This window comes from Tupaia chinensis, unplaced genomic scaffold, assembly GCF_000334495.1.
Source record: "Tupaia chinensis unplaced genomic scaffold, TupChi_1.0 Scaffold000132_1, whole genome shotgun sequence".
In the NCBI taxonomy this organism is placed as follows: domain Eukaryota; kingdom Metazoa; phylum Chordata; class Mammalia; order Scandentia; family Tupaiidae; genus Tupaia; species Tupaia belangeri.
This window is the reverse complement of record NW_006159601.1, coordinates 3599269-3623892: the sequence shown is the minus strand read 5'-3', so window position 1 is coordinate 3623892 and position 24624 is coordinate 3599269. Positions and strand designations below refer to the sequence as shown.

Genomic DNA, 24624 nt, shown 5'->3' with positions numbered 1-24624 from the left:
AAAAAAAAAAAGCTAAAATTTTTTTCTTTTCATTGTGCCAAAGGGCTCGTGCACAGTCATATGACAAAGAGCGCAACATTGAACACCCTCCAGTGGACAACAGGGCCTGGTGACACAGCAGTTCCCTGTCTGCTAATTCCCCATTCTGTCAGGACCCTGGGTATATGCACATGTGACATGTAAGCCTCGAGGGCCGGGACCTAAACCTGACCAGCCCTGTGGGATCTGACTTCCTCTGTGCGGTGTTTAACTGCTACACTACAGGGCTGGCCCTGTAATTCTCATTCCAGATAAGGCTTGGGGGGGGGCGGGGTAAGAACCTTGCAAAGTGGTAGAAACATGAGTCTGAGATAGATATTATAAATAGATAGATTTTATTACCAATCGGAAGAACTGCTGTTTATAAAAACCTACTCCTGGGGCCAGCAGGTTGTATGGTGTTTAAGGCCCTGGACTTCACATGGCCCACCAGGGTTTGAGCCCCAGACGCGGCAGCTTAAAATTATACCAGGCGTATGCGTGTACTTGTGTGTGTGTGTGTGTGTGTGTGTGTGTGCCCAAAATCCCAAGAGGAGAATGGAGGAAAAGAGATTGTGGCATGGCCATCCCCCATGGGGGATGATTTCTCACTTTCCCTTTCTCTGTCTCTCTCCTGTGAGTGCACACGTCCTGTAGCAAACAAAAGAAAACAAAACCAAAGCCGAACCAACCAAACCTACTCTCTGTGTAGCAGTTACTGCTTATGCTCCAAACCCCTTCAGTTGATCTGTATTTGAACACACAGCATTTGAGAGACTACCTATTACTCTGACGATTTCATCTCTTGACCCTTAGTGAAATGATAGCTCCCAAGAGGGTCTTTTGTGCCCACTGTCACTTGAAATAGGATATAATGTAGAAGACTCCCCCTACTGGCTGGCTTTTTGTAGACATCGTCATAAAAAGGAAGAAAGGGGTTTGGATTGGGTCATGAATTACAGCCAACCCTTAATTAGCAGCTATTCCGATACACAGAAGGGATCGCTGAAATCCAGAAATAATTTCAAACCCTGTGTTCATGGGTTTTAGCTCTCTCTCCAATTAACTCGTAGCAGAGATATCAACAGGGGCAAAATCAGATTGCTTCTATGTCTATTCTTTCATTGTAGAGATTATGATATAGGGAGTCAAACCTGTCTAAAGCATTAAGTATGAGAGAGAGGGGGCAGGAGACGTGGAGGATTTTAGTTACTGAATAAACAGTCTGCATGGTTTGACATGCGCATTCCTGTTTACATCCCTTTCAGTACTTAACATGGTACTTAGATCCAGGAGGCACTTGATAGATGTGGAATTCAGTTGTTAAACTTTTCACCTTTTAAACCAATCCTTCCAAAATGAAGAGGGCTCTTTTCAAAGTTTAGACATGGCATACACACAGCTAGAGTCCAGGCTGTGCAATTTTTGTGAAAAGTATTAAGGGATCTACCTCTAGCACAGAGTAGGTGCTCAGAAAACACTTTTGGAATGAATGAAGTGGGACAGGGTGTTCAGAAACGAGTGACTTGACAGTTACCGAAACTTCAATCAAGGTTTCCTCTGTGTCTCTGGGATAATACCTTGGAGTATTTTGAGAGTCTACCACAAGGAACTCTTTTATGTTTGTGCCTAAAATAAGGCAGAGTAGAGGGTGGGAATCCTACTGGAAAAAACAACAAACAGGGACTAATTGTTGCTTTATAGTTCGCATCATTCAAAGTAACAAGATCTCTGGAAACCGCAAACCTTGGCTGCGTCTGGAAGCGTGTCCGCCTCGTACTTACTGAGCCATATAAAAGCCCGTCGGCGTCCATGGCCAAGTACTGGCCAGTCTCCGTACTCTTTATGTACACCTCCCCCACGTTTTCCGCAGTGAGCTGCAGCTGAACTGGAATAAAAATAACAGGAGCGAAAGTAAATAAACACTATGCATTTGCCGATAGAGCCCAGCAGCCAGCACAGTTGGCCATGGAAAATTCTACTCATTCATTTCACAGGCCTTCAAGGATGAGCCTCAAATGAATCAAAACATAGAAATACAGTTCCTTTTTTCTTTGCCTTCCAAAGAAAGCTGTCCATTGGGAATTATATTCTTGAGAGAGTGTGGAGAGACGGTGGCAGGCTCTCCTACCTGTTAACTCTCTTGTTAAAAAAAATTTATTTATTTATTAAAAAAAATTGGCCCAGGGGACCAGAGGGTGGCATAATGGTTACATTGCTGGACTCCTAGATAGTTGACTGTGGTTCGAGTCCTGGACCCAACAGCTTCGAACTCACACTGGGCACATGTGCGTGCATGCCCAGAATTCTAAGAGGAGAATGGAGGAGAAGGGATTGCAGTGTGGCCATCCCCCTGGGGAGGAGGGTGATTTCTTGTTTTCTGTTTCTATGTCTCTTCAGTGAGCACATGAACCCTGTAGCAAAAATCTCCCTAAAAACAAAAACAAAATGAAGGTGTTCACCTTCATAACACCTCGTTCTTTTCTTTCTTTCTGTCTCCTGAGGACAATAATCACACGGGGACGTGGCATTCAGTTCCCTTGGCTCCATCATCCCAGCAGGCTGGGGTGCTCTAGCATAGGCAATTGGTCTGTCAGAATACATTCTGCTATAGTGATCAACCAGCTGGGGGTGGGGAGGTGCCTTTTTATGGCCTGGATCTTCTAGGTGTGAGAGATTCTTGTCGACAGATTGTTATTTTTTTAAAAATCTGTGGTTATTATTTTCCCAGATGGAAGAGTTTCCCAGGGGAGTTAGGATTGATTGCCACAAACGAGACTCAGGGAACTCACCCACAAGGAAGTTCAATCAAAGCTCCAACCTCTGTGGCAATCCGCTGGGGTACAACAGAGGGGACACCCTCAGCTTATGAGTGGGAGAGTGGAGAATGGTTCTCAACTGGGAGCACTCGGTGATGTCTGGTGATGGTTTTGGCTGTCACCACTGGAGGGGGTGGTGTGGTTCTGGAACTAGCAGGTAGAGGCTAGGGACACTGCTAAGCACCCTACAATGTGCAGAGCACCCCACCCTCCCACATGGCAAAGAATTATCCAACCAAAAGAGCCAAGAGTGCCCAGGTTGAGAAACCCGGAGACTAAGGGTAAGAACTTTCAGTTACACGAGGCACACTCTCCCCACTGACACTTATAGGTGCCTTGCTTGATCTGTATATATAATTGGAGTCCAAAACCCTTTGACAATCATTCACTTGTTTATTCACCCCAGTGCACATTTCTGGAGGGAAATACTTTGATGGGCCCCATTTGGGAATTGGAATGAACTCTAGATTCTTCTGGATAATTCCTTTGGTCATCATTACAAGGAGCAGAAAAATCTAGACCAGAAATCAGTATCTACCCAGTAGTTTTCTAGGAGGACAGGCTGATGTCAATACAGATCAGCTTATCAGGGGCCAAAGGGCAGAATATAAGGCTTTGGTTGGGAGGTCTAGACCCACATTGCCTTTTCTTTGTTTTCATTTTATTTATTTATTTTTGAATAGGAAATGCATTCATATGTTTCCAACTTAGAAACATCAGAAAAGACAGTGAAAAGTCTGCCTCTCACCAACCAACCAATGGAGGAACAACCTAACAGGACAAATAGGATCCTTGCTCTATCTCCAGAGTGAAAACAGAAACACAAGTGAGAAAGTCCCTCTAGAAACATTTTATGTGTGGCCTTCTAGACAGATTATATGCCTGTGTGGCCAAATACGTATTATCCTTCCCACTTTTTATTTATTTTTTTACACAAATGGAAACATATACACATAGTTCTATACCTTTCTTTGTTTTACTTAACTAATTGGAGATCTTTCTACATCAGCATTGAAAGAATAACGTCATTCTTTATGCCAGTTGAATTGTGTTTCATGATGTGGCTATATCGTAATCATGTAATCACCTCTCTATTAATACGCCTGCATTTTCTCACTTCCTTCTGTTTGCCTTATCTTCTGATTCATCCCGAGGGTGATGCATAGGTGTGTTATCCCTACTGAAGACACCGTTTTCTTGTCCTTGGAAGGTCTTTGCTATAGAGACTTAGAACTTCCTGTAGCTTCCGGTGGTGAGTGGAATTTCTTTTATTCACAGGAAGAGAACTGGAAGCCACTAATCTTCTTCCCCACAGGCTCTCCTATCTTCAATTAGTTTTGAAAGTATAGTCAAGAGAAAACAGGCCAGAGGACCTCCACTGTGAGCAGGCCCTGCTTTCTGTAGCCATAGTCTTACCACATGCTCACTCACTTTGCTCTACTTACTCAACTTCTTCAACACACTGAGCTCTTTTCCACCCTGGGTCTTCATTGGTGTTATGCCTTCTTCCAGGGACCTTCTTCCTCCAAATATTCACAGAGTTAGCTCTTTTCCTCCTCCAGACCTCAGCATAGATATCCTCCCAGGAGAAGCCTTCTCTAACTACCGTATGGTGCTCTTTCCAGTGGATCCTTTCACACCCCCTTCCCACTATTCCTGCCAATGACATGCTAGTCCCTGCATCATTCTCCTCAGTTCCTTCTTTGTTTCATTAGTGGCACCCAACATAACACACAATGATTGTATGATGTAGGGGTTTACTCATTTATTTCTGCCTCCCCAGGAGAATGTACACTCTGAGAAGGACAGGGGTCTTATCATCTCCACCATTGTGTTGTGCCCTGACTACAGGGAATGGTCAACGCGTACTGGAATGAATGATGGTAGGCTAATATTGGGAGAGATGATTCGGCTGGTCATCGTCTGCCTGATGAGTAAAGTTTCTAATAATGCTCTGAGCCAAGTAAGATGGAACCAGGTTGAGCTCTGCAAGGCTCAAGGCTGGACCTTGCTACCCATTGTCTGGGTGACCTTCACTAGTTTACTGAAACTCTCTTGGTCACAGTGTCCTGATCAGTAAAATGGAAGATATTTGGGTTAGTCTCTATAAAAATATTGGGTTGTCAGACAAGTCATGACATTTTTTCTATGTTTTTCTATGCAAAATGTGTCATGACTTATCTGACAACCTAGTATTTCCAGGTCTAATAATCTATGAAGCAAGTCTATACATTTAATAACAATCCTATATGCGATAGAATATCAGTTGGTGATGAAATGGAAGTACTGATGCATGGTACATGGATGAGTCTTGAAAACATAGTGCTAAGTGAAAACGAGCCAGTTGCAATCATCCATATTGGATGATTCCATGGAAATGAAATGTCTAGAATAGGCAAATCCATTAAGCTAACAAATAGATTAGTGGCAGCCAGAGCTGGGAGTGGGTGGGGCAGAGACGGGAGAATTACATGAAGGAGTGCAGTCTTTCTTTCTTTCTTTCTTTCTTTCTTTCTTTCTTTCTTTCTTTCTTTCTTTCTTTCTTTCTTTCTTTCTTTTGAGAGGTTTTCGCTATAGGGCACGTGCGCTCGCCAGACAGACAGAGAGAGACATAGAGACAGAAAGTAAGAAATCACCCCCCAGGGGGGATGGTCACGCCGCAATCCCTTCTCCTCCATTCTCCTCTCGGGATCCTGGGCACACACGCACATGTGCCTGGCATGAGTTTTAAGCCACCGGGTCCAGGACACAAACCGCAGTCGACTACGTGGGAGTCCAGTGACATAGCCATTACGCTAACTGCTGGTTCCCCGGTATTTCTTTTTGAAAATGTTCTAAACTTGGTTGTAGAACTGGTCGTACAACTTGGTTAAGAAAAGCTGTAAGAGCGTCCAGCCCCATAGTGCAGCAGTCAGGTGCCATGTGAAGGGAACCAGATCCTACATGGCCACTATGGTTCAGATCCCAATCCCAGCCCTAGAAACTTGAGAAATATGCTGTGTGTAGCGGGGAGGGGAGTGGGCATGAGGATCCTGTTGGGAGTAAGGGATGGAGGAAAGTGGATTGCGGCATGACCAGGCCCTGTTGGGGGTGAGCTCTCTCTCTCTGGTGTACACATGTGCCCTCTGGCTTAAAAAAAAAGAAAAATACAAGGAAAACCTATGGTAGATAAATTATATATCAATAAAGCTTTTAAAAAAGGTTTTTTAAAGTTTATTTATTTTTAGAGAGAAAGAGGGAGAGGGAGGGAGAGGTGCCCTCGACAGAGTCTTCATGCCATGATCCTCTCTGAAGCCCGGTAGCCAGCCAAGATCATAGACACAAGTAGACCTGGGTTATGAAGCTGAAACTTTCCCACATGGCTTCCAGCATAACTCAGCAGCACCTCTGCTGCTTATGCCGCCACAACTGGGCCAGGTTTTTCTTTCTTTTTTTTTTTTTTTTCAAATGTCATATATTCTCATTGGACTTTATGGTTTTCAGAGAACTTTCACGTATATTTTTCTATCAATTTCTCAGCATAATCTTGTATGTTTAAGAAAGACCAAAGGAAGAGGATAATCATTTATTGATCACCTACAATGTGAAGCCAAGCATCATGCTGGTTGCTAACTTAATATAAAAAGTGTGGGCTTGGGACCAGCAGTTAGCATAATGGCTATGTCGCTGGACTCCCACATAGTCGACCACGGTTCGCATCCCGGACCCTGTGACTTAAAACTCACGCCAGGCACATGTGCGTGCGTGCCCAAGATCCCGAGAGGAGAATGGAGGAGAAGGGATTGCAACGTGACCATACCCCTGGGGGGTGATTTCTCGCCTTCTGTCTCTCTGTCTCTCTCTGTCTGTCTGGCGCACGCGGCCTATGGCAAAAACCTCTCAAAAAAAAAGTGTGGGCTCCAGAGTGAAATTGCATCTCTCCACATTCTGGCTTGTTATGCGTTAGCTGTGTGATCTTTGGGCAAATCATTGATCTCTGTTTCCTTATCTAAAATGCTAGTTACTGTAAGGATGAAACGATTGAAAGCATGGAAGTGGCCAGTACCATCTTCATCACTTCCTCCAGCTCTTGTGACTTTATCTGCTCCTGTGAGCATTCCCTGGCAGAAAGGAGCGCTTGTGTGACCCGCAGGTGAGGCGCTGAAGCTTGGCAAGGCTGTGTTTTATGGAAGGTTGTGCTTATTAGAAAGGAGAAAATTGCGACCAGTGCTCAGGCTGGAGTAGTCCAAGTATCCTGCTTTTTTCTCTCTTCCTCACAACCTCCTGGGCTAGCTACAGTTATGCATGGATTGTTCCAAATCCAGCCACGCTCCACTGCTTGGACCCCTTCGTGTTTAAGATCAGACCTGTGCAAGATGGCCATCCAAAACCCCCATTGTAGCCATGGAATAGATGAGGTTGGTTGCTTGGGGCTTTTTCCTGCATACTAGCTATATATGTAGGTTTTTAGTTAAACACAATATAAGGTTACAGAAATCCCAAAGGGCAGATCCTTTTAGGTAATCAAGGATGATTCTTTAAAAACTTCCACATCCTGCTGCCTTCATTCCCTTCTGCAGCCTTATATAGGGCCCGTTTGTCTTGTCCTGGGCTAACAGAGTTGACTTTGCCATCTAGGGAGTCCCCTTGTGGCCATGGAAAGGCCCCACAGAGGTAAACAAGGCAGCCAGAGGCTGCTCAGCTCATGACGGCAGCCCTCAGCCACGAGCCCCAACGCCAGGGCTGTTGCGCTGGTGAGAGTCCGTCTCAAGAGTTTCCTCTGTAAATATTATTTCTCCAGGATGTCCAAGTTTCATAGCTCATTTTCACTGGATTTCTTTCTGGCTACGTTTCCTAAACATATATCCTTCTGCAACCAGGGCTGGCAGGAAGGGGCAACACCCAGCCTGCGCTGCTCCTGTAGCTAACAAGGTGTCCAACTCTCTTGTGTGACTTCATTCCAGTTTTCCAGACTCCATCCTCTCACAGCTGCTGCTGAGGAAGAGTGAAGAATGAGAGAGTGTGAGAAAGGGGGTGCTCAAAGAGAGGGGCTGGCCACACAGCAGCAGCTCCTTCCTCTTGAGGCAGTCAGGGGTGGGGGATGCAGAGCTGTTCAGCCGACACATATTTATATGTCGTGTACTGGGAATTGAGTTCAGTGCCACACACGGCCCCTGCACGTAGAGCTTACACGTACTTAGAGACACACACGGACGAGCCTATGCATGATGAAGTACCACGCTCAACAAAACTCCACTTATTTTTGAGCAAAAAGCAAACAAAAGTCTAACAGCTGCAATAAAAACTCTCTATAATAGGACACTTGAGGGGACCAGCAGGTGGCGTGGTGGTTAAGGCGCTGGACACTTCCACATGGCTGACCATGGTTCAAGTCCCAGACCTGGTGGCTTCCTTTCTCACTTTCCCTCTCTCTTTCTCTCTCTCTCTCTCTGTGTAATTCTCTGGTCAAATTAAAAAAACGAATGAATAAATTAAAAAAAAGAAAGAAAGAGGACACTTGAAAACGTTCATGAGAAATGGAATTAAAGTACAACTTTACATTGGTGTAAAACATTTTTGAAATCCATGAATAGTTTTTTATATGCATTTTTCGTGACCTTTTCAAAAACTATGCATATGCAGTCTCTCTTAAAGAAAAGTAGAAAATATGGGACCAACAGATGATAAAATGGTTATGTTGACGAAATGATTATGTTTGAGTCCCAGACCTGGTGGCTCAAAACTCATGCTGGGCATGTGTGTGTGTGTGTGTGTATGCCCAAAATCTGAAGGGGAGAATGGAGGAGAAGGGACTGTCATCACCCAGGGAGTGATTTCTCACTTTCTGTCTCTCTGTTTCTCTGCTGAGCACACACCCTATAGCAAAAATCTCTCTTAAAAAAAAAAGAAAAGTAGAAAATAGTATACAGTGAAAAAATAAGTTGTTAGAGAATGTAATAAACCTGTGATGAAAATTTTATTTAAAAAACACACAAAATAATATGCATGGCTCTTGAGTATATATGTAGTAAAATAGAAAATTGTGTACTGCAGGACCGACTCTGTAGTCTAGCGGTTGGGGAAACCGGATTCCACATGGCTGACTGTGGTTTGAGCCCAGACTCTGGCAGTTTGAGGGACACACTGGGCACATGTGCATGCATGCAGAACGGAGAGATGATGGAGAAGGGATTGTGGTGTGGTCACACTCTACTGGGAGGGGCTTTCTCTCTGTCCTTCTCTCTCTATATATCTCTGTCTCTCTCTAAAAAGCACATATGTCTTCTGGCTTATAAATAAAAGAGAAAGCAAAGAAAACTGTATACTGGATACAGATTAAATTTATACAAGAATTGGGTTGTTTTTCTGTGTAAAAATGTGTCAGGACTTTGCCGACAACCTAATGGCTTCTCTTGGAAGATAAGAAGGACTAAAACTGGGAAGAGGAATGGAGGGAATGCCTCTTTTATCCTAACATTTTGTTTCTTAAAAATATTTTTTACCAGAGTGCACATGTGCTAGCCAAAGAGAGACAGAAAGTGAGAGTAAGAACACCCCCCTCCCCATGGAGGATGGCCACACTGCAGTCCTTTCTCTTCCATCGCTCCCTCCTCTTGTGTGCACACAAACTGTCAGGTCTAGGACTTGAACCGCACAGTCAGGCACGTGGAATCCAGTCACCTTAACCACCATGCCATAGTCTGGCCCCTAACACTTTAATTCTTGAATAATTTTGAGGCAAGAACAACCAACTGGTAAAACTAACCATTTAAATCTGGGTGATGGAATGCCGGTGTTTGCTCTGTATCTAGTGCACATTTTAGTATTTTCATCAAGAATTAGCTGTGTTCTGCAAATTTCCTTGATCTCTTTCCAGGTGGAAGCTGATTTTTTTTTCTTTAGACAGATTTTTTGCTATAGGGTGTGTGTATCCGCCAGAGAGAAACAGAGAGACAGAAAGCAAGAAATTACACCCCCAAGGAGATGGCCACAGTGCTTCTTCTCCATTCTTCTCTCGGGATCTTGGGCACACATGCACACACACCTGGCGTGACTTTCAAGTCATCAGGTCTAGGACTTGAAACATGGTTGGCCATGCAGGAGCCCAGTAACGTAATCATTACACCATCTGCTGGTCCCTATATTTCAAAGCTCTGTTCTTAGTCAATGTGAAAACACTCAGAGCTGGCATAGTCTCCTGTGTTTTTGTTCCTGAGGTGCCCTGAGATGTCCTGTGACCAGCTCAGGCTTGACACCAGGTTGCATCTAGACCTGAGCACAGGTGTCCACAAGAGGTCGATCTTGGGGGCAGCCAGGAACCCAGGAGACCTGGGGTGGCAAGCTGGGGTGAGGAACCTTTCAAACCACAATTTCCCTCTTCATTTCCTTTTCAGCAGTGTCCACCAGGATCACACCAGACCAAAGTGGGAGGAGCACCTCCTGTTTATCCCACGTGGGGAACTTAAGACCTGCTGTCTCTGAACAGGAAGGCCAGTGGCCCTAAACCATCCCAAGGATGGAGAGACAAGTTCTTTTTGAAAAATGAGGTAAGTCTGGGGTCAGCAGTTAGCGTAATGGCTATGTTGCTGGACTCCCAGGTAGTCGACTGCAGTTCACGTCCCGGACCCAGTGGCTTAAAACTAACGCCAGGCGCGTGTGCGTGCGTGCCCAAGATCCCAAGAGGAGAATGGAGGAGAAGGGATTGCGGCATGGCCATCCTCCATGAGGGGCTGATTTCTCGCTTTCTGTCTCTCTGTCCCTCTCTGTCTGTCTGGCGAGTGCACGTGCCCTATAGCAAAAACCTTTAAAAAAAAAAGAGGTAAGTCTGTGGCCATCCTCCCTGGGGGCTAATTCTTGCTTTCTGTCTCTCTGTTTCTGTCTCTGTCTCTCCAGTGACCGCATGTGCCCTATAGCAAAAATCTCTCTCTCAAAAAAAAATAAGATAAAATAAAGAAAAAGAAAAAGAAAAAAGTCAAATAACCTGAAATGTACAAAATCACCTTTGAGAACCGTACTCCTACCTTGTCCCATACTTATTATTTAAACCCCTCCATAGGTCTCTGTGCACTTAGGGAACCTAGCAAAGGGGAACTTTGGAGTGACTCTCCCAGCCTCTGCATCTGGTTTTCTCTTTGCTCCCAAAGCCTCCCGCTAGGCCTTAGCTGGAGTTTGTTCACAATAGGGTGTATTAGCCCTATGTCTCCAAGGGGAGGAAGAAGAGAAGGGAGTTACAGTCTGCCAGGGAAAAGAGAAGTGAGTTTTGTGGCACTGTCCCCCATTTCTAAGCTCCAAACCACCCCAACATCTTCCTGTCCTGCCCTGGGCATTTTCAAAGATAAGATACTACTGATCCCTTGAGCAGGGGAGGTGGGGAGGGAGGTTCTGCGTCTGTAGAATATTCACGGCCTTTAATCCTGCCTTCCACCTTGGCTCTCTAGAGAAAGGCGAAAGAGATTACGTGCCTGGTTATTCTGGGCTGGAGACTTCCCGTCCTTTGCCGTGTTTACTCAAAGTGAGGTCAGCCTCATCCAGAACGCGGCCAGGTCGTTTTATGTCAGTGGCATTTATAATTAAAATGTAGCCACAAGCTGGGCCCAGTTAAACATTGGAGAGAGAGACAGAGAAGGGGAAAAATCACATTAGGGAGAAAAAAATATTCCAGTGGTCTGGAATACATACATGTATGAAAAAGAGTTTTCTTAAGACACATAAAAGGTGTCTGCTCCTTTAGGGTCTGAAAAAGGTACCTGGAAAATTTTGATTTAGTCCAGAGACAGATGCACGCCCATACACCATAAAGTTTCTCTAGAAAATTCCCTCCTTGTAATCAGACAAGGAATGGTGGGGAAGAGGGCCAGGGAGTCCTTTATATCACAAATGACTAAGGTTAGAACTCCCAGCTGGGGGAACCTTTCTGCCTGAAGACCTTCCCCTGTCTCTGAGGTCCAGGGACAGGGCCCCGCTCTGCCCACCCAGTTATCTGCAAGGCTGTTTGACTCTGGGTCAGGCTGCTGGGAGCCAAGCTTTAGCCGAGTCACATCAAATCCAAGAATGGGAGTCTGGACTCTCCCAGAACATTGGGGAAGGTGAGCTTTCACCGAACAGTCTGCCCTTTATAAGGGCTGCAAAGTAGGATTCTTTTGATCAGGGAACTCCCCTCATGCCTCTGGGATGTGGCTCGATGTATAAATATTTGATTGGCACACACTTTGTTCAAGAGCATTTCCATTTGCGTGATGAGCAGTGCCGGGAGTCCTGCTCTCTGTTCAACCTCTTCCATGCTCGGAGGGGCGAGGGCCGGCAGCTGCAGGAAGAGGCTGTGGTATGGGCTGCTCGTGAGCATACTATTGTTCCAGGTATTAACCTCACTGAGGGGTAAGTCCTGGCTCATCCTTGCCAGAGAGGAAATGGCCTCAAAAAGAAGGAAATCAGACATGGAGCTCATCCTCACCTTTGCCAAGGCAGCTTGCTGGGCCTGAGCATTTAGGCAGAGCAGGGTTTGCTGCCAGGATGGGCACATTCTGCCTGGGTGCCAGGCCTCAAGAGCCCCAACCTAGGTAGTCCCCCAGAACCTGATGTGAAGAGTCCCCTCAGTTATATGAGCAACCATGAGAGTTATTCACTAGACTCCAAAGATCCGATGGCTAGATGAGAAAGGCCATGTCAACCTAGGGATGATGGCGATGAGGGTGATACACAGCACTTTTCAAGTGCTCATCCTGTACCTGGCAGTGTGCTAAACACGTCCACGGATGTTTGCACGTTCGAAACGCCTACTTTCTGGCCCAGCTGCTATGACACTGTGGTTATCCAAGAACTCTACAAGGCTGGAAGCCACATGGCCAACTGCGGGTTTGAACCCAAGGGTCACCTCAAAAACATGGTGACCATGGATGCAGGCCCCACAGGGTCCTTAGGAGCTGGAGGCCTAGGGAAAGGGTATCGTGCTGAGACCCTGTCAAGTGTGCTCCTCTCTCCTCTTTCCTCTTGTCCAAGTGGCACACACACATTCCCTCTCACAAAATAGAAAATTTCTGCTCTCCAATGCAGGTACTATTGTCACTACTGTTTTTAAAACAAGGAATCAGGGGACCAGCAGATGGTGTAATGGTTACATTGTTGAACTCCCATGTAGTTGACTGTGGTTCGAGTCCCCGACCCAGCGGCTTAAAACTCACACTGGGCGCATGTGCATCCATGCCTGAAGTCCTGAGAGGGCAGTGGAGGAGAAGGGGTTGCACACGGCCATCCCTCCTAGTGGGGGTGATTTCTTGCTTTCTGTCCCTCTGTCTCTCTTTGTGTTTCTGGCAACCACACACACTCTAGCAAAAATCTCTCTCTTAAAAAAGAAAGAAAAAAAACAACAACAAGGAATCTGCAGCACATAGAGAAGTAACTTTCAAGGTGACACGGAACAAATAAACAGCAGGGTGGCACTTGCGCCAATACCCACCTGACCCACAGGACAGGCTGGGTGAATCCAGCCTGTTTATTTAATCAGTTTGTGGGCCGAAGCCACCGTCAGAGTGTGCGTGTCAGGGGCAATGGTGGGATATGGAAAGAACTGAGTATTGAGCAGAAGCTGGGGGTTGGTGCCAAGAGTTCCCGGTTAGGAGCTGGTCCACACTGTTAGCTTCAGTGTTCTCGGGGTGATGATAATGAGGAGCCCCACAGGATGGTGGCTAGGCGGAACTGAAAGCACAGTGCCTGGCACACGTCAGCTATGCCTGGCAATAAGCAGGGACTCATTGAATGTACTGTTGAGTTTGAATTCGTCTGCCACCCATATGATTCAGTTACTCATCCAATTCGTGTTTACTGGGCACTATACCAAGTGTCAGGCAATGTGCGAGACACCGAAATTGCAGTGTTCAGCAATGAGAGACAAAGTCTTTGTCTACAGGGAGTCCAGAGGGAAAGAAAAACCATTAGAAAATCACACTAATAAATGTAGAATTCTAACTCCACGGGAGCTGCATGGCACTGAAGCGGTCCTCGGTGCCGGCTCCAAAATGGGCCTGGGCTCTCCCCTGTACTGTACCTCTTCCAGACCCTCCCTCTCCTGGAGGACCCATCAACCTTCTCACAGACGGTGCCCCAGAACCTGCAGCTCCTCTGGTCATGGCTGGCAATGAAGCAAGTGTTCAGTATTAATTCCCTAGAGCCAGGATTCGCGAAATGAAAAGGGACAAACCAAAGCTATCTTGTCTATGGGCTGACATTTCCACCAGAAGAGATGTCTAACTCAGGTCTGTATTGGAAGTGTCTGTCCCCAGACATTGGTTATAGGTTACACCACTATAAGAAAGACAATTTATGGTGGGTCAGGCAGCAGGATCCCACACAGCTGCCTACACAGTTTGAGTCCTGGAGCCTGCAGCTTGAGAAACGTGCCAGGTGCCTGTGCGTGCATGTCCAAAATCCCAGAAGGAGAATAGAAAGGAGGCCACTGTGGAGTTGTCGCCCCACTGGGAGGGTGCTTCCTCACTTTCCCTCTCTCTCTGGTAAGCGCATACACCTTATAGCAAAGATTGCAGGGACAAAAAAAAAAAAGAAAAGAAAAGAAAAGGAAAGGGAAGGCAACTTATTTTCCTCTAGGTAGGAGGAAGACAAATCGAAAACTTTCCAGTTTTGCCCAGGAAAGATCAGCTAGTCTAGGACTAGGAGAAACTGTTAAAGGGAGTTATTTTTACCTTGTTGAGCTAAAGGACATACAGTTCTATTTTGCATGATTTATTTAAATATTTGGCCTTTAGAAATGCTCTTGCTGTAGGAAGTCTGAGTGCCACTCTACCTGTCTCCACAGACTCTAGTCAGGCTTAAACTAATGATCAAGGAATAGAAACCAGTCGCTCTCCAGACTGCTGATCAGCTTACCCAAGGAATATACACTCTATGCTTGTCCCTGGGTAGATTCTGTTTCTGAATGACCTTGGAAATTCAGAAGGAACTGTGGCAATACCACCACTGGGCAGAAGAGGGCGACAGAACCACACTCAGGGAGCGTATTCATGTCCAGGACTCCTCTCACCTATAGCATCTTATTAAATAGTCTTCAGCCTTCTGAGGTGTGCAGGGCAATGTCATTAGTCCCATTATACAGGTAAGGAAACTGAGTCTTGGTAATATGAACTATTTTTACCCCAAAATTACACAGCTGGAAACACTAGAGACATTTAAATTTCTAGATAGGAGAGGATGGTTGAAAGAATCATAGGGCAAGGGGACTTGAACTTCCTTTGCAGAGTGCTTAATGCAAAATGGCGAGAATGTTAATTGCCTCATTCTAAGGTGACCTAGTAGGGATATGAACTCAAGCTTTCTTGAGTTTAAATCTCAGCTCCTGACTAGGCAGAGGGTACGTGGATTATCCAGTTCTCTTGGCCTTGATAGATACAGAGATGGATTTCTGCCCACCCACCTTATTTACCCTGACTCCTGTCCTCTTGATCCTGTTCTTAATTCTAGGATAAACAAAATTAAATAACTAAATGATAAATAGATAGATAAATAGATAGATAGGCCAACCCAACAACTCTGAAGGGTGTTAGAAAGACCGGGAATCAAATCAGGGGTCTAGAGCCCTGCTCTTCTTGAGAGGCGGTATTATAGAAGAGATGAGACTAGGAGGTCTCTCAAACTTATCCTGTATTTCCGTTCTGGGTGAACGTATGGAGACCCTGACGCTCACAGCAGTACGGACCAACATGTGCCTCACTGTTGTTCTGGCCAGGTGCCATGCCGAGAACTCTCAATGCGTTAGCTCATTTCATCCTCCCAAGAAACCTGTGAGCAAGTGCTATTGTCAGGAGTATTTTACAGGTGAGAAAAGTGAGGCCAGAGAGGATAAGTCACTTGGCCAAGTTCACTAGGCAAACAAGCCAGCATTATTTGGATACAGACATCCTCATATAAGCTCCTCTGGCTAATCTGTACTGAATTCCAGGGGTTCCTGACATCTGGGTCAGGTCACTGTTACATACCCAGCATGCAGCTCACAACGGCAAGGGTGGAATGATGACACTGACGTCATATGCTGTCTGAACAGAGTACTAGCACTCATAGCCTCTTTTTTTTAAAAAAAAAGAATTATTTATTTTATTATTACTATTCATTTTTATCAGAGAGAGACACAGAGAGAGAAAGAGGGAGAGTGGGAAAGCAAGCTGCCAGGTCCAGGACTTGAACCACTGTTGGCCATGTGGGAGTCCAGTGATCCAGTCACCACGCCACCTGCTGGCCCCCATAGCCTCTTCTTCCCCAATATTCAAGGTTTCGCAGAAGCGCCAGTTTAACCCAAGGAGCATGTCGCTAGGTTGACTCTCCTCTGGGGGTTCTAAGGGCATCCCTTATTGATTTATGAAATTGATAGTATTCATTAGAAACATTTAGAACCCAGAGAGATTAAAGCAGTTCCCCTTGTGTTGTGTGGGGCAGATCACATAAATTGTGTCTTATGCCTAACACAATGGACTATAATTAAGTTACTTTATTTGCAACAAACATTTGTTATGTATGTTTTATTAAAGTAGTTATTTAGTTTGGTTTTTTATTTCTTTACTTATTTAAATTTGACCAGAGAGGGGCAGAATGAGGGGCTAGGAGAAAGAGAGAAAGCCGCCAGGTCTGGGACTCAAATCACAGTTAGTCATGTGGGAGTCCCGGATACCTGTTTCCACTGAGTATAAGGCATTCCACAGGCCCACATGAACAAGTCATTAAAACAAAGCCCCAGCCTTGACTCCTACAGCTGCAAGCCCCAGGCTTTGCTGTCCTGCTCCCCCTCTCAAGGGTCTGGGTGCCTGCGGGAAGGAAAGGACGTTGCTCTCTGGTCTGTGGACGTGTTACCCATGCAACTGTGGGGAAAGTGCACCCTTGAAGTGGTTACTTATGCTCAGTGTGCAACCTTTCTGCATATTTTATGAGTTATTAAGACCACCTGATGTATGAAACATAATGTCAAAGCCAGTGGCTCACATTCCATCTTAAAGCCTACAGGACTCGACTTCCTGCCTGTCCATTCCGTGTCTCCTGATTTCACTCACACTTTCCTTCTCTTGATTTGCAGCATATTTGACTCTGAGATTGTCAACCCTCTAAGCAGAGACCAGATCTGACTTTTGGCTCCTCTTCAACATATAACGTCTCAGTGGTACTCAGGGAATCTCCAGTAACATCACAGTAGGGTCTAGACACCTAATATCAAACAGACACACCAAATCCAGAAGGAGGCAAGCAGAAGGAAGACATTTTTTATACGTAAATAGTCAAGAAGATTCTTTTTCTCCGAAGCCATGCCTTCATTTATCATCACCATCTTAGAGCCAGGGGGGTCAGGAAGGCCCAGAAAAGATATTCAGCACTTGGCTCGAATGGCTCCCACTCTCCAGTTTCTATAAGGTCTGGAGAATGATTTTACCCCTCCTGGTTACCACAAACACATCTGCGCGATACGCAGAGGGAAGGCCGCGTAATTTACGACGTGTAAGACTATGATTATGAACTAGGATTTCACAAGGGAAGCCCAGTGGAAACATTACCTGGAGAGTCAGTTAACTTGAAACCGAGCCCACATCTTTGCATAGGATTTACCACCCTTGTCCATCTGGCCCTTTCCATCGTGGAGCGAGCAGACCCCTGACCAGTCTTGGGGGCCAGGTCGTCACTAGTGACAGAACCCCAGAAAACTGACAGCAGTGGAACACCTGCCAGTTGTGCTGGGCCAGCAGAGAGTCCTTTCAAAAACTTGAAACAGAACACCTTTAGGGAAGCGGTAGCTCCCACAACTCTTTTCCCAATCTAGACCCTTTTCATGTATGTCCCTTATGCACCCCCACTTCTGAATGTGTCATGCCTGAGTAGAACTTTGAAGAAGAGGGTACCAGTACTTGGGTACTAGTACTTAGGTCCCACCTCCCCATCCTTGACTAAGGAAGGCATCCAAAAGCAAAGGGGGTTCAGTAAAGACGGGGGCTTACTGTGCTGGTCGCTCCTGTCTCTTGTCCCATCCACGGTGCCATCTGGAAGAATCCTCAAGAAATGGCCCCCGTTGCTACAGTAGAGAAGTTTGGGCTTCTTGTAATTCCCTGGAGGCAGATCAAACTTCTCGGTCAGGGCTGCGAAGGTCGTGATTTCCCCTTCAGCCATGGCTCAGTGGATGCTGCTTGTGGCGCCTGCAGGGCTGTGGGAAATCAGACGAACCTGTCGAGTGTTCTCCCAGCAAAGGCACAACGCACACTTTCAAGAGGGGAAGCGTCAGCACTCAGGGCTCCTGGTCAGTTGGTAACCACAGACTGCCCAGGTGATGCTCACAGTAAACAGGGCTGTGAGGTGACCGGTGGTTAAGGAAGGATGGTCCCCGGCCTGGGAGGGATTTCCAGGACACTTATCTCTTCCCGATTGGACACAGCATGGGACCAAGCTCTGCATTTTTTAGAACTTCAAATTTAATCATTTGGCCAAAGAGGAAAAATCATGTTTTGGTCCCTCCTTCTGGTCCACACACATCCTCAAATTAAACACTGAAGTTGCACTAAAATAACACCTGGGTTCTGGCTGAAACCCACAGAAGCCGAGGCTGGGACTGAGGTTCCGTCCTCCACCCTCACTCTGTTTTGACGAGGTACCGCCAGCCTGGGTGCAGCAGACAGCACAGACAGCCTGGACGTGGGGGGACCTGTAAGCAACTCACTCCCAACCCTTCCAGATGGTTACTGTGTAAAGGAAGCATTCTGGACCTGCTGGAGGGAACAGAACCAGGGAGGAAGGTGCAGGGGGAGGTTAAGTCAGGTTTGGAAAGGGCAGACACTGTACCAAAGAAAGTTCATAAGACTGCTCAGTTTGCATGCCATGTCTGGAAACCACTTGTACAGCTTTCTGCGGGTCCCCATATCACACAGAGAAACTGGGGTTCTTTTTCTGTTTGTTTGTTTTTTTTGGAGAGGTTTTGCTATAGGGTGCATGCACTCACCAGAAAGACAGAGAGAGAGAGAGAGACAGAAAGCGAGAAATCACCCCCTGGGGGGATGGCCACGCCACAATCCCTTCTCCTCCATTCTCTTCTCGGGATTTTGGGCATGCATGCACATGTGCCTGGCGTACGTTTAAGCCACTGGGTCCGGGACTCAAACCACAGTTGACTACATGGGAGTCCAGCGACATAGCCACTATGTTAAATGCTGGTCCCAGGCCATCTTCATTCTAATTCTTTTCTTGTTTCTTTTTGCTATAGGGTGTATGCACTTGCCAGAGACAGGGGGTGAGGGAGTGAGAAAGTAGCCCACGGTGGGGATGGTTACATCATAATCCTTCCTTCTCCATTCTCCTCTTAGGACTTTGCGCACGCATGCACACATGCCAAGTATATTTTTTAAGCTGCCAGGTCTGGAACTCATAACAAATGTGTAGTCAGCCATGTGGGATCCAGCTGCCTTAACCTCCATGCTCTCTGCAGGCCCATCCTAATTACCTTCAAATGTGAGACTTATCATAACGCAGAAACCACCGTATTACGTATTATAGTCATCTAGCATTGTATATATCCATGAATACAAAATTATATTAATATTCTCAGTGTAAAATGCACCAGTTACACCTCTAAGGATTCCATAACAAAGCAGATGATCATTAGGATTTTAAAGCATATGCTTGTCCCATCGTTTAGGAGATAAAAATGAGGATTATAAATGAAAGAAGCCAAAAATAGACTAGGAAATTGATGTGGGAGTTTTACCTTGTTAGGAATAAATAGGTATCACATATATATATCAATTAGCAACTGGTCTTGCCATAATAAATATCATCATTAATATATTCTGGACTATAAGTTACCTCATGTTCACCTCACCATAACCCTTTGAAGTAGGCACTAATTTTATCCCCATTTTAATGAAATGAAGCCAAAGCTTGGAGATGTTAAATGGCTTGTAAGTGGTAGAGCTGAGCCTCAGGGAGAGTCCATACACAAACCCCCAACTTGGCCTTAGTCCCCACGAAGAGGTTAAGTGACTTCACTGATATTGTGGTTTGTATATCTGCCCCATAAAGTTGCCACTCACTCAGTTATTCCTTTGTGACCCAAGTGTCGGCAAGCTCCACCTTTGTCCCCTTGCCAGCCTTGGAGCAGGACTCCACCTGTTTCCTCCTTTTCCAGGAGACACCCACACCACCAACACTGAACAGCCAGCACCCCCTGCACTAACCATCCACCCAGTCCTGCTTGCTCTTGGAGCTGCTCTCGGAGAAGGCAGTTCCACTGGCAGGCAGGCACCAATTACAGTAACTTGTCCTTACGACTTTGGAATTAGGGTTCACGTTGGAAAGCTGTGTTTGTTTTCTCTGCTCCTGGCGTTTTCTCTGCTCCTGGCATTTTAATGTTTCTCCCAGTCTGCTGTCACATGGACCTGTCCTTCTCCCTAGTTCCAGCTACTGTTTGGAGTCCCTCTAAGGACCCTCCCCTCCAAAGAGAGTTTTGCATAGACATGTCACTATATTTTTAAGCCAGCCTCTGCAAACATCTCCACACATGGAGAAGCTCTGTCTATCAAGTTCTTTTCACATAATACAGTAATAGGCAGAAAATGGATTTTAGGTCAGTTTCACAGGGAGGGCTGCAGAGTTTACCTTACAAAGCACATTGCATTTCCCTCTCAAAGTCTTGCCGTCTCTATCTAACCCTTCTCTGCCATCCACAAGCCTCTCTGTACCCACTTCTATCTCTCTACCAAGCCTCTCAATCTTCAGTTCCTCCTTCTGTTCCCTCTGGGGCCCCTCCTGATGTAGAGCACTTTAGCTCTTCCAATCGTGTCTTCACCTATTTCCTCTCCATTAGCCCACAACCCTTACCAGATCCCCTTTCCTTGAAGTACAACTAGGAGATAATACAATTTTTATGTCATTTGTTTATTATTATTATTTTTAAATTTTGCTATAGAGCATGTGTACTTATGAGAGAGAGAGAGAGAGAGAGAGATTGATTGATTCAGAGAGAGAACATGAGAAAGCAAGCCTTCAGGTCCTGGACTTTAAACTGCAGTTGGCCATGTGGGAGCCCAGCACTCCAACTACCATGCCACCAGCTGGCCCCTTTGTCATTTTTCTAAAGCACTTCATAAGTTATGTACTTATTCTGTATAGGAGACCATAATTATGTATTTGTGACGGTCATTTAACTGTACAAATAGTCATTTGTGTTATCAATTTTAGGTGGGCAGAATTTGGTTTCTTGTTCTTTCTGAGCTTCCACCAGTGGAGGTCCCTATTTTCCCTGACTGTGGAGCAATTAAGGATGACCTTCATTCTGGGTCTAGCCCCAGTGGAGAGCCTCTATGAAGTTGTTGCCTAAGGGTCAGGCACAGATTTGATTCTATTCATCTGCAATTCTCGTTTCCATCCCATTAGTATGAAGGGGAACAGATGCACTAGGGGGCTGGCTGAGATTGGAAGCACCAGTGTTGGCCAAGGATTATGCTAACACTCTCATTCACACATGTGTATAAGTCATGCAGCTGAGGCCTGATCACTGCAGATCTCTCACTGGCTAAATGACCTCACTCAGAGCCCAGCAAGGTCTCCCGTCTTTGTATAACCACAGGGTATACAAGACCACAACTCTACTCTTTGCCTGCTCCCACCAGAAAGAGGGATGTCCTTGGCGGTGTGGCTATACTGACTTCAGATGGTTCCCATGACCCTTCAGTTCAGAGCCATGGATAGAAACCCAAAGGGGACACGCTGACTCCTGAAAAATAAGTCTGGAGTGAACACAAAGCTGATAGGCTCTGGCAGCAGGATTTATGAATCAGCTGAAACATACAAAAAATGAAATTGCTCTTTGTTGCTCAAAGAAACCCTAGGGGCATGAAAAGCTCTGTTTTATACTTTATTTATAATTTACCTATATTCGAGCAGTGGTTGTTCCAAAGTTCCTTGCCAATCCACTATTTGTGAAAGGATAGGAATAAAGGAAGTATATGATGTGATAAAACCGTAAGGCAACAACCTTAGCAGGCCCTTGGGGATTTACACAAATTGCTCTAACAAATGAATCCATTAACTAAGTGAAATCAGGCATTAAGTGTAATGGAAATTTATAAGCTCTGCTTCTCATTACTATTTTCTTTTTATTGGCTGTCAGGGGAGGAGATTATCTGTTTGTGTGTTGGGAGACAGCGATCAGGCCAAATGAACTGTATGTCATCATTGAGTTCTAAGCCCAGTTCTTTGAGATTTGGGGCACTAGTGAGATTTTAGGAAAGCCAGATGATTTTCTTGATTTATCAGTGACACAAAGGTGAGAAGAACACCAAGCTATTGGAACATCTGTGTCAAGGCTGACAAACTTTGTCAGCTGTGGCCTCCGAGTGAGATCCTGAATTCTGACACATGAACAGGATGTGAAGTATGCACTGTTGCCCAAGAATACAAAAGCCACTTTACTGCCTTTCTTTTAAAGTTTATTCACTGATTTCTTCTGAGACAAGGGTGAGGATAGAGGAGACACGTGCCTCAACATGATCTCAGGTATTATCTCCCTACCTGCCTTTCCAGGCAATGAAAGCATAGGTATGCATGCACTTCTGGTGTGTACTATTTGACCTGGGAATGGGAATTGAGCCCAGATCTTCCTCCAGCAGAGCATTGTGACACCACAGCTGGGCCAAATGTCACTTTTCAATGTGGGGCAGTAGGTTAGTAGCCCAGCTAGGCTCTGGGAACCTGAATCAGTCAGCCACTCCTCCCAAGATGTTTCCTCTAATTATCCCTACCCTGTCTACTGTAAGGAATTGTCTAAAGGGATAAGTGAGCACATTCTTCACAGTAGCCATTAGAAAGTATTAAAATGTGACCTGATCTATATAAGATATGAGTAACTGGTTATGTTGTACTCATTGAAACCTAGTGTGGTCTAGGTCAGCTGTGTTTAAATGCTTAATTTAAGATAATTTTTCAGTTAATTTAAAAGTAAAGTTTTTTATGCCATTTTATATTTGCAGAAATGAGCTAAACTCTCTCCCCATTATTTAAGCCATAAACATAGCAGAGAAGATGTAGGAAAAAAATATAAACCATAATTCTGTAAGAGAGAATTCTGGCCCAGCATTGAGACTCAGATCTCAGTTTATCAACAGTTATTGAAGTGACATCTGTGAACTCTCCAGAATCCCCCGGTCTGTTTTCCGACAAGATACACATGGCATTCTAAACACATTGCCCATGTAGAATTTACAAAATAAGTGAAAGTAAGACAGTCTTGCCATGTCTTGCAATACTGAGAACCTCTTTCCACTGTTTATTTAAATAGGATGAAGTCTGAGGAATAAATAAATTTCATACAAACTATTATTTTGGTTCAATAACACAGCAGTCTGCTGCCTTTGAACCACTTAATAAAGTAAATCTGTCCCGTTTCATCTACAAACAAAAACCAAAAACTATTTCTAGGAGCCATTTCCACTCAGCTTGTCCCTGATGATAAAGGTAGAAGTAAAGACTTATGGTTCTGAGAATCAAGAGAAGGCAAATATTTTCATTTCATTTCATTTATTTATCTATAACTCCTGTCAGTGCTTAAGCAATGCAGAATACCCATGAAGGACGACATTCTGCAAAGTGCATAAAGTCACCTAAAGTATATGAGCTAGTATCTGGTAAGATGAAAATTGTATGTGTACTCAAGCCCAGCATACATAAAACAAGACTCAGCTTTGGTTCCAAATAGGCTCTAGGTTCTTGCTCCTTGTCTTTGTAATGACATCACCCAAAACCCTTAACTCTTCCTTAAAGATATTATTTAACTTTATATTTTGTTAAGTTAAATATCTATGTCAAATGCTAAGGGTAACTACTAAAAAATGAGAAATAAAATGTATTAATTTCAATTAACAACTGATGGGGAAAGGGCGATAAAGAAGAATAAATTGAAACTGTAATTACCCAGAAGAATAAAAAAAGTAGAAAAATAATAGAAAAATTTTAAATGCTCAAAATTAGGTGGCATAAATAAGTCCAAATATATTTATAATCACAATAAATATAAATGGTCTAAATTTATTGGTTACTGCATTTTTAAAAATTATACTCTGATTATAAGAGGTTGATTTAAAACATAAGGACTTGGAAAGGTTAAAAGTAGAAGGAAGTAAAATAGTACCAGGTGAATGTTATCAAAAAATTAAAAGTCAGTGTGTATATATTAATATCAGATAAAATAAGTCTAAGGCAAAAGAATGATTTAAGTAAGCAATACATAATAATTAGAATAACTTGGCAGAAAGATATTTTAAAAATCCAACCTTATTTAGTATAAAGCCAATGACATAGCCCCAAAATACATAAAACAAAAATTAACACTATGTCAATTCACAGTGGTGGCAGGGGAGTTTACTACATTTCTGTCATAATGATACACCAGATACAAAACAATAATAATGATGTAAAAAATTGAAACACTAGCAAGCTTAATTGAATTAATATTTAAGAGGACCCTGCAACAACAATGAAGTGAACACTCTTCTTCTCAAGGACACATAGAACACTGACAGAAATTGACTCTATACCAGGCCACAAGATAAGACTCAACCCAGATAGAATAAGTTTTATTCAAACTGATCTTTGGGTAGGATAGAAAACACTCCCACTCATCCAATTGGTGACCATGCTATTTCAATTTTATCTTGTTAATGTCTCCTGAAACCATCCTCACTGCTGCTCTAGTGCAGGCTCACCATCTTTTCTCATCTGAGCCACAGCAGCAGGTGACACTGGCGCTTCTTTTTCAGGACTGTTCATCCAACCCACTTTCATTCCT

At 44.6% G+C, this 24624-nt stretch overlaps 1 protein-coding gene and 1 long non-coding RNA gene across 3 annotated transcripts in view; one reads left to right on the top strand and one right to left on the bottom strand.

Annotated features, from left to right (window-relative positions):
* The window catches only part of LOC106734517 (uncharacterized), a 390280-nt gene that overhangs the window by 258809 nt on the left and 106847 nt on the right, over nt 1-24624 (top strand). For both annotated transcript variants that reach the window (XR_003548790.1, XR_003548791.1), the window contains exon 5: nt 10211-10363. This is a non-coding gene — a long non-coding RNA (uncharacterized LOC106734517). The remainder of the gene's footprint in view (nt 1-10210; nt 10364-24624) is intronic.
* Nucleotides 1-24624, bottom strand: part of FGF1 (fibroblast growth factor 1) — a 122597-nt gene that overhangs the window by 6799 nt on the left and 91174 nt on the right. Inside the window, exons 3-4 of the mRNA XM_006144786.3 lie at nt 17795-17997; nt 1803-1906 (exon numbers count right to left, since the gene is read on the bottom strand). Of these exons, the coding sequence (XP_006144848.1) occupies nt 1803-1906; nt 17795-17963 (273 nt within the window). The 5' untranslated portion in view covers nt 17964-17997. The remainder of the gene's footprint in view (nt 1-1802; nt 1907-17794; nt 17998-24624) is intronic.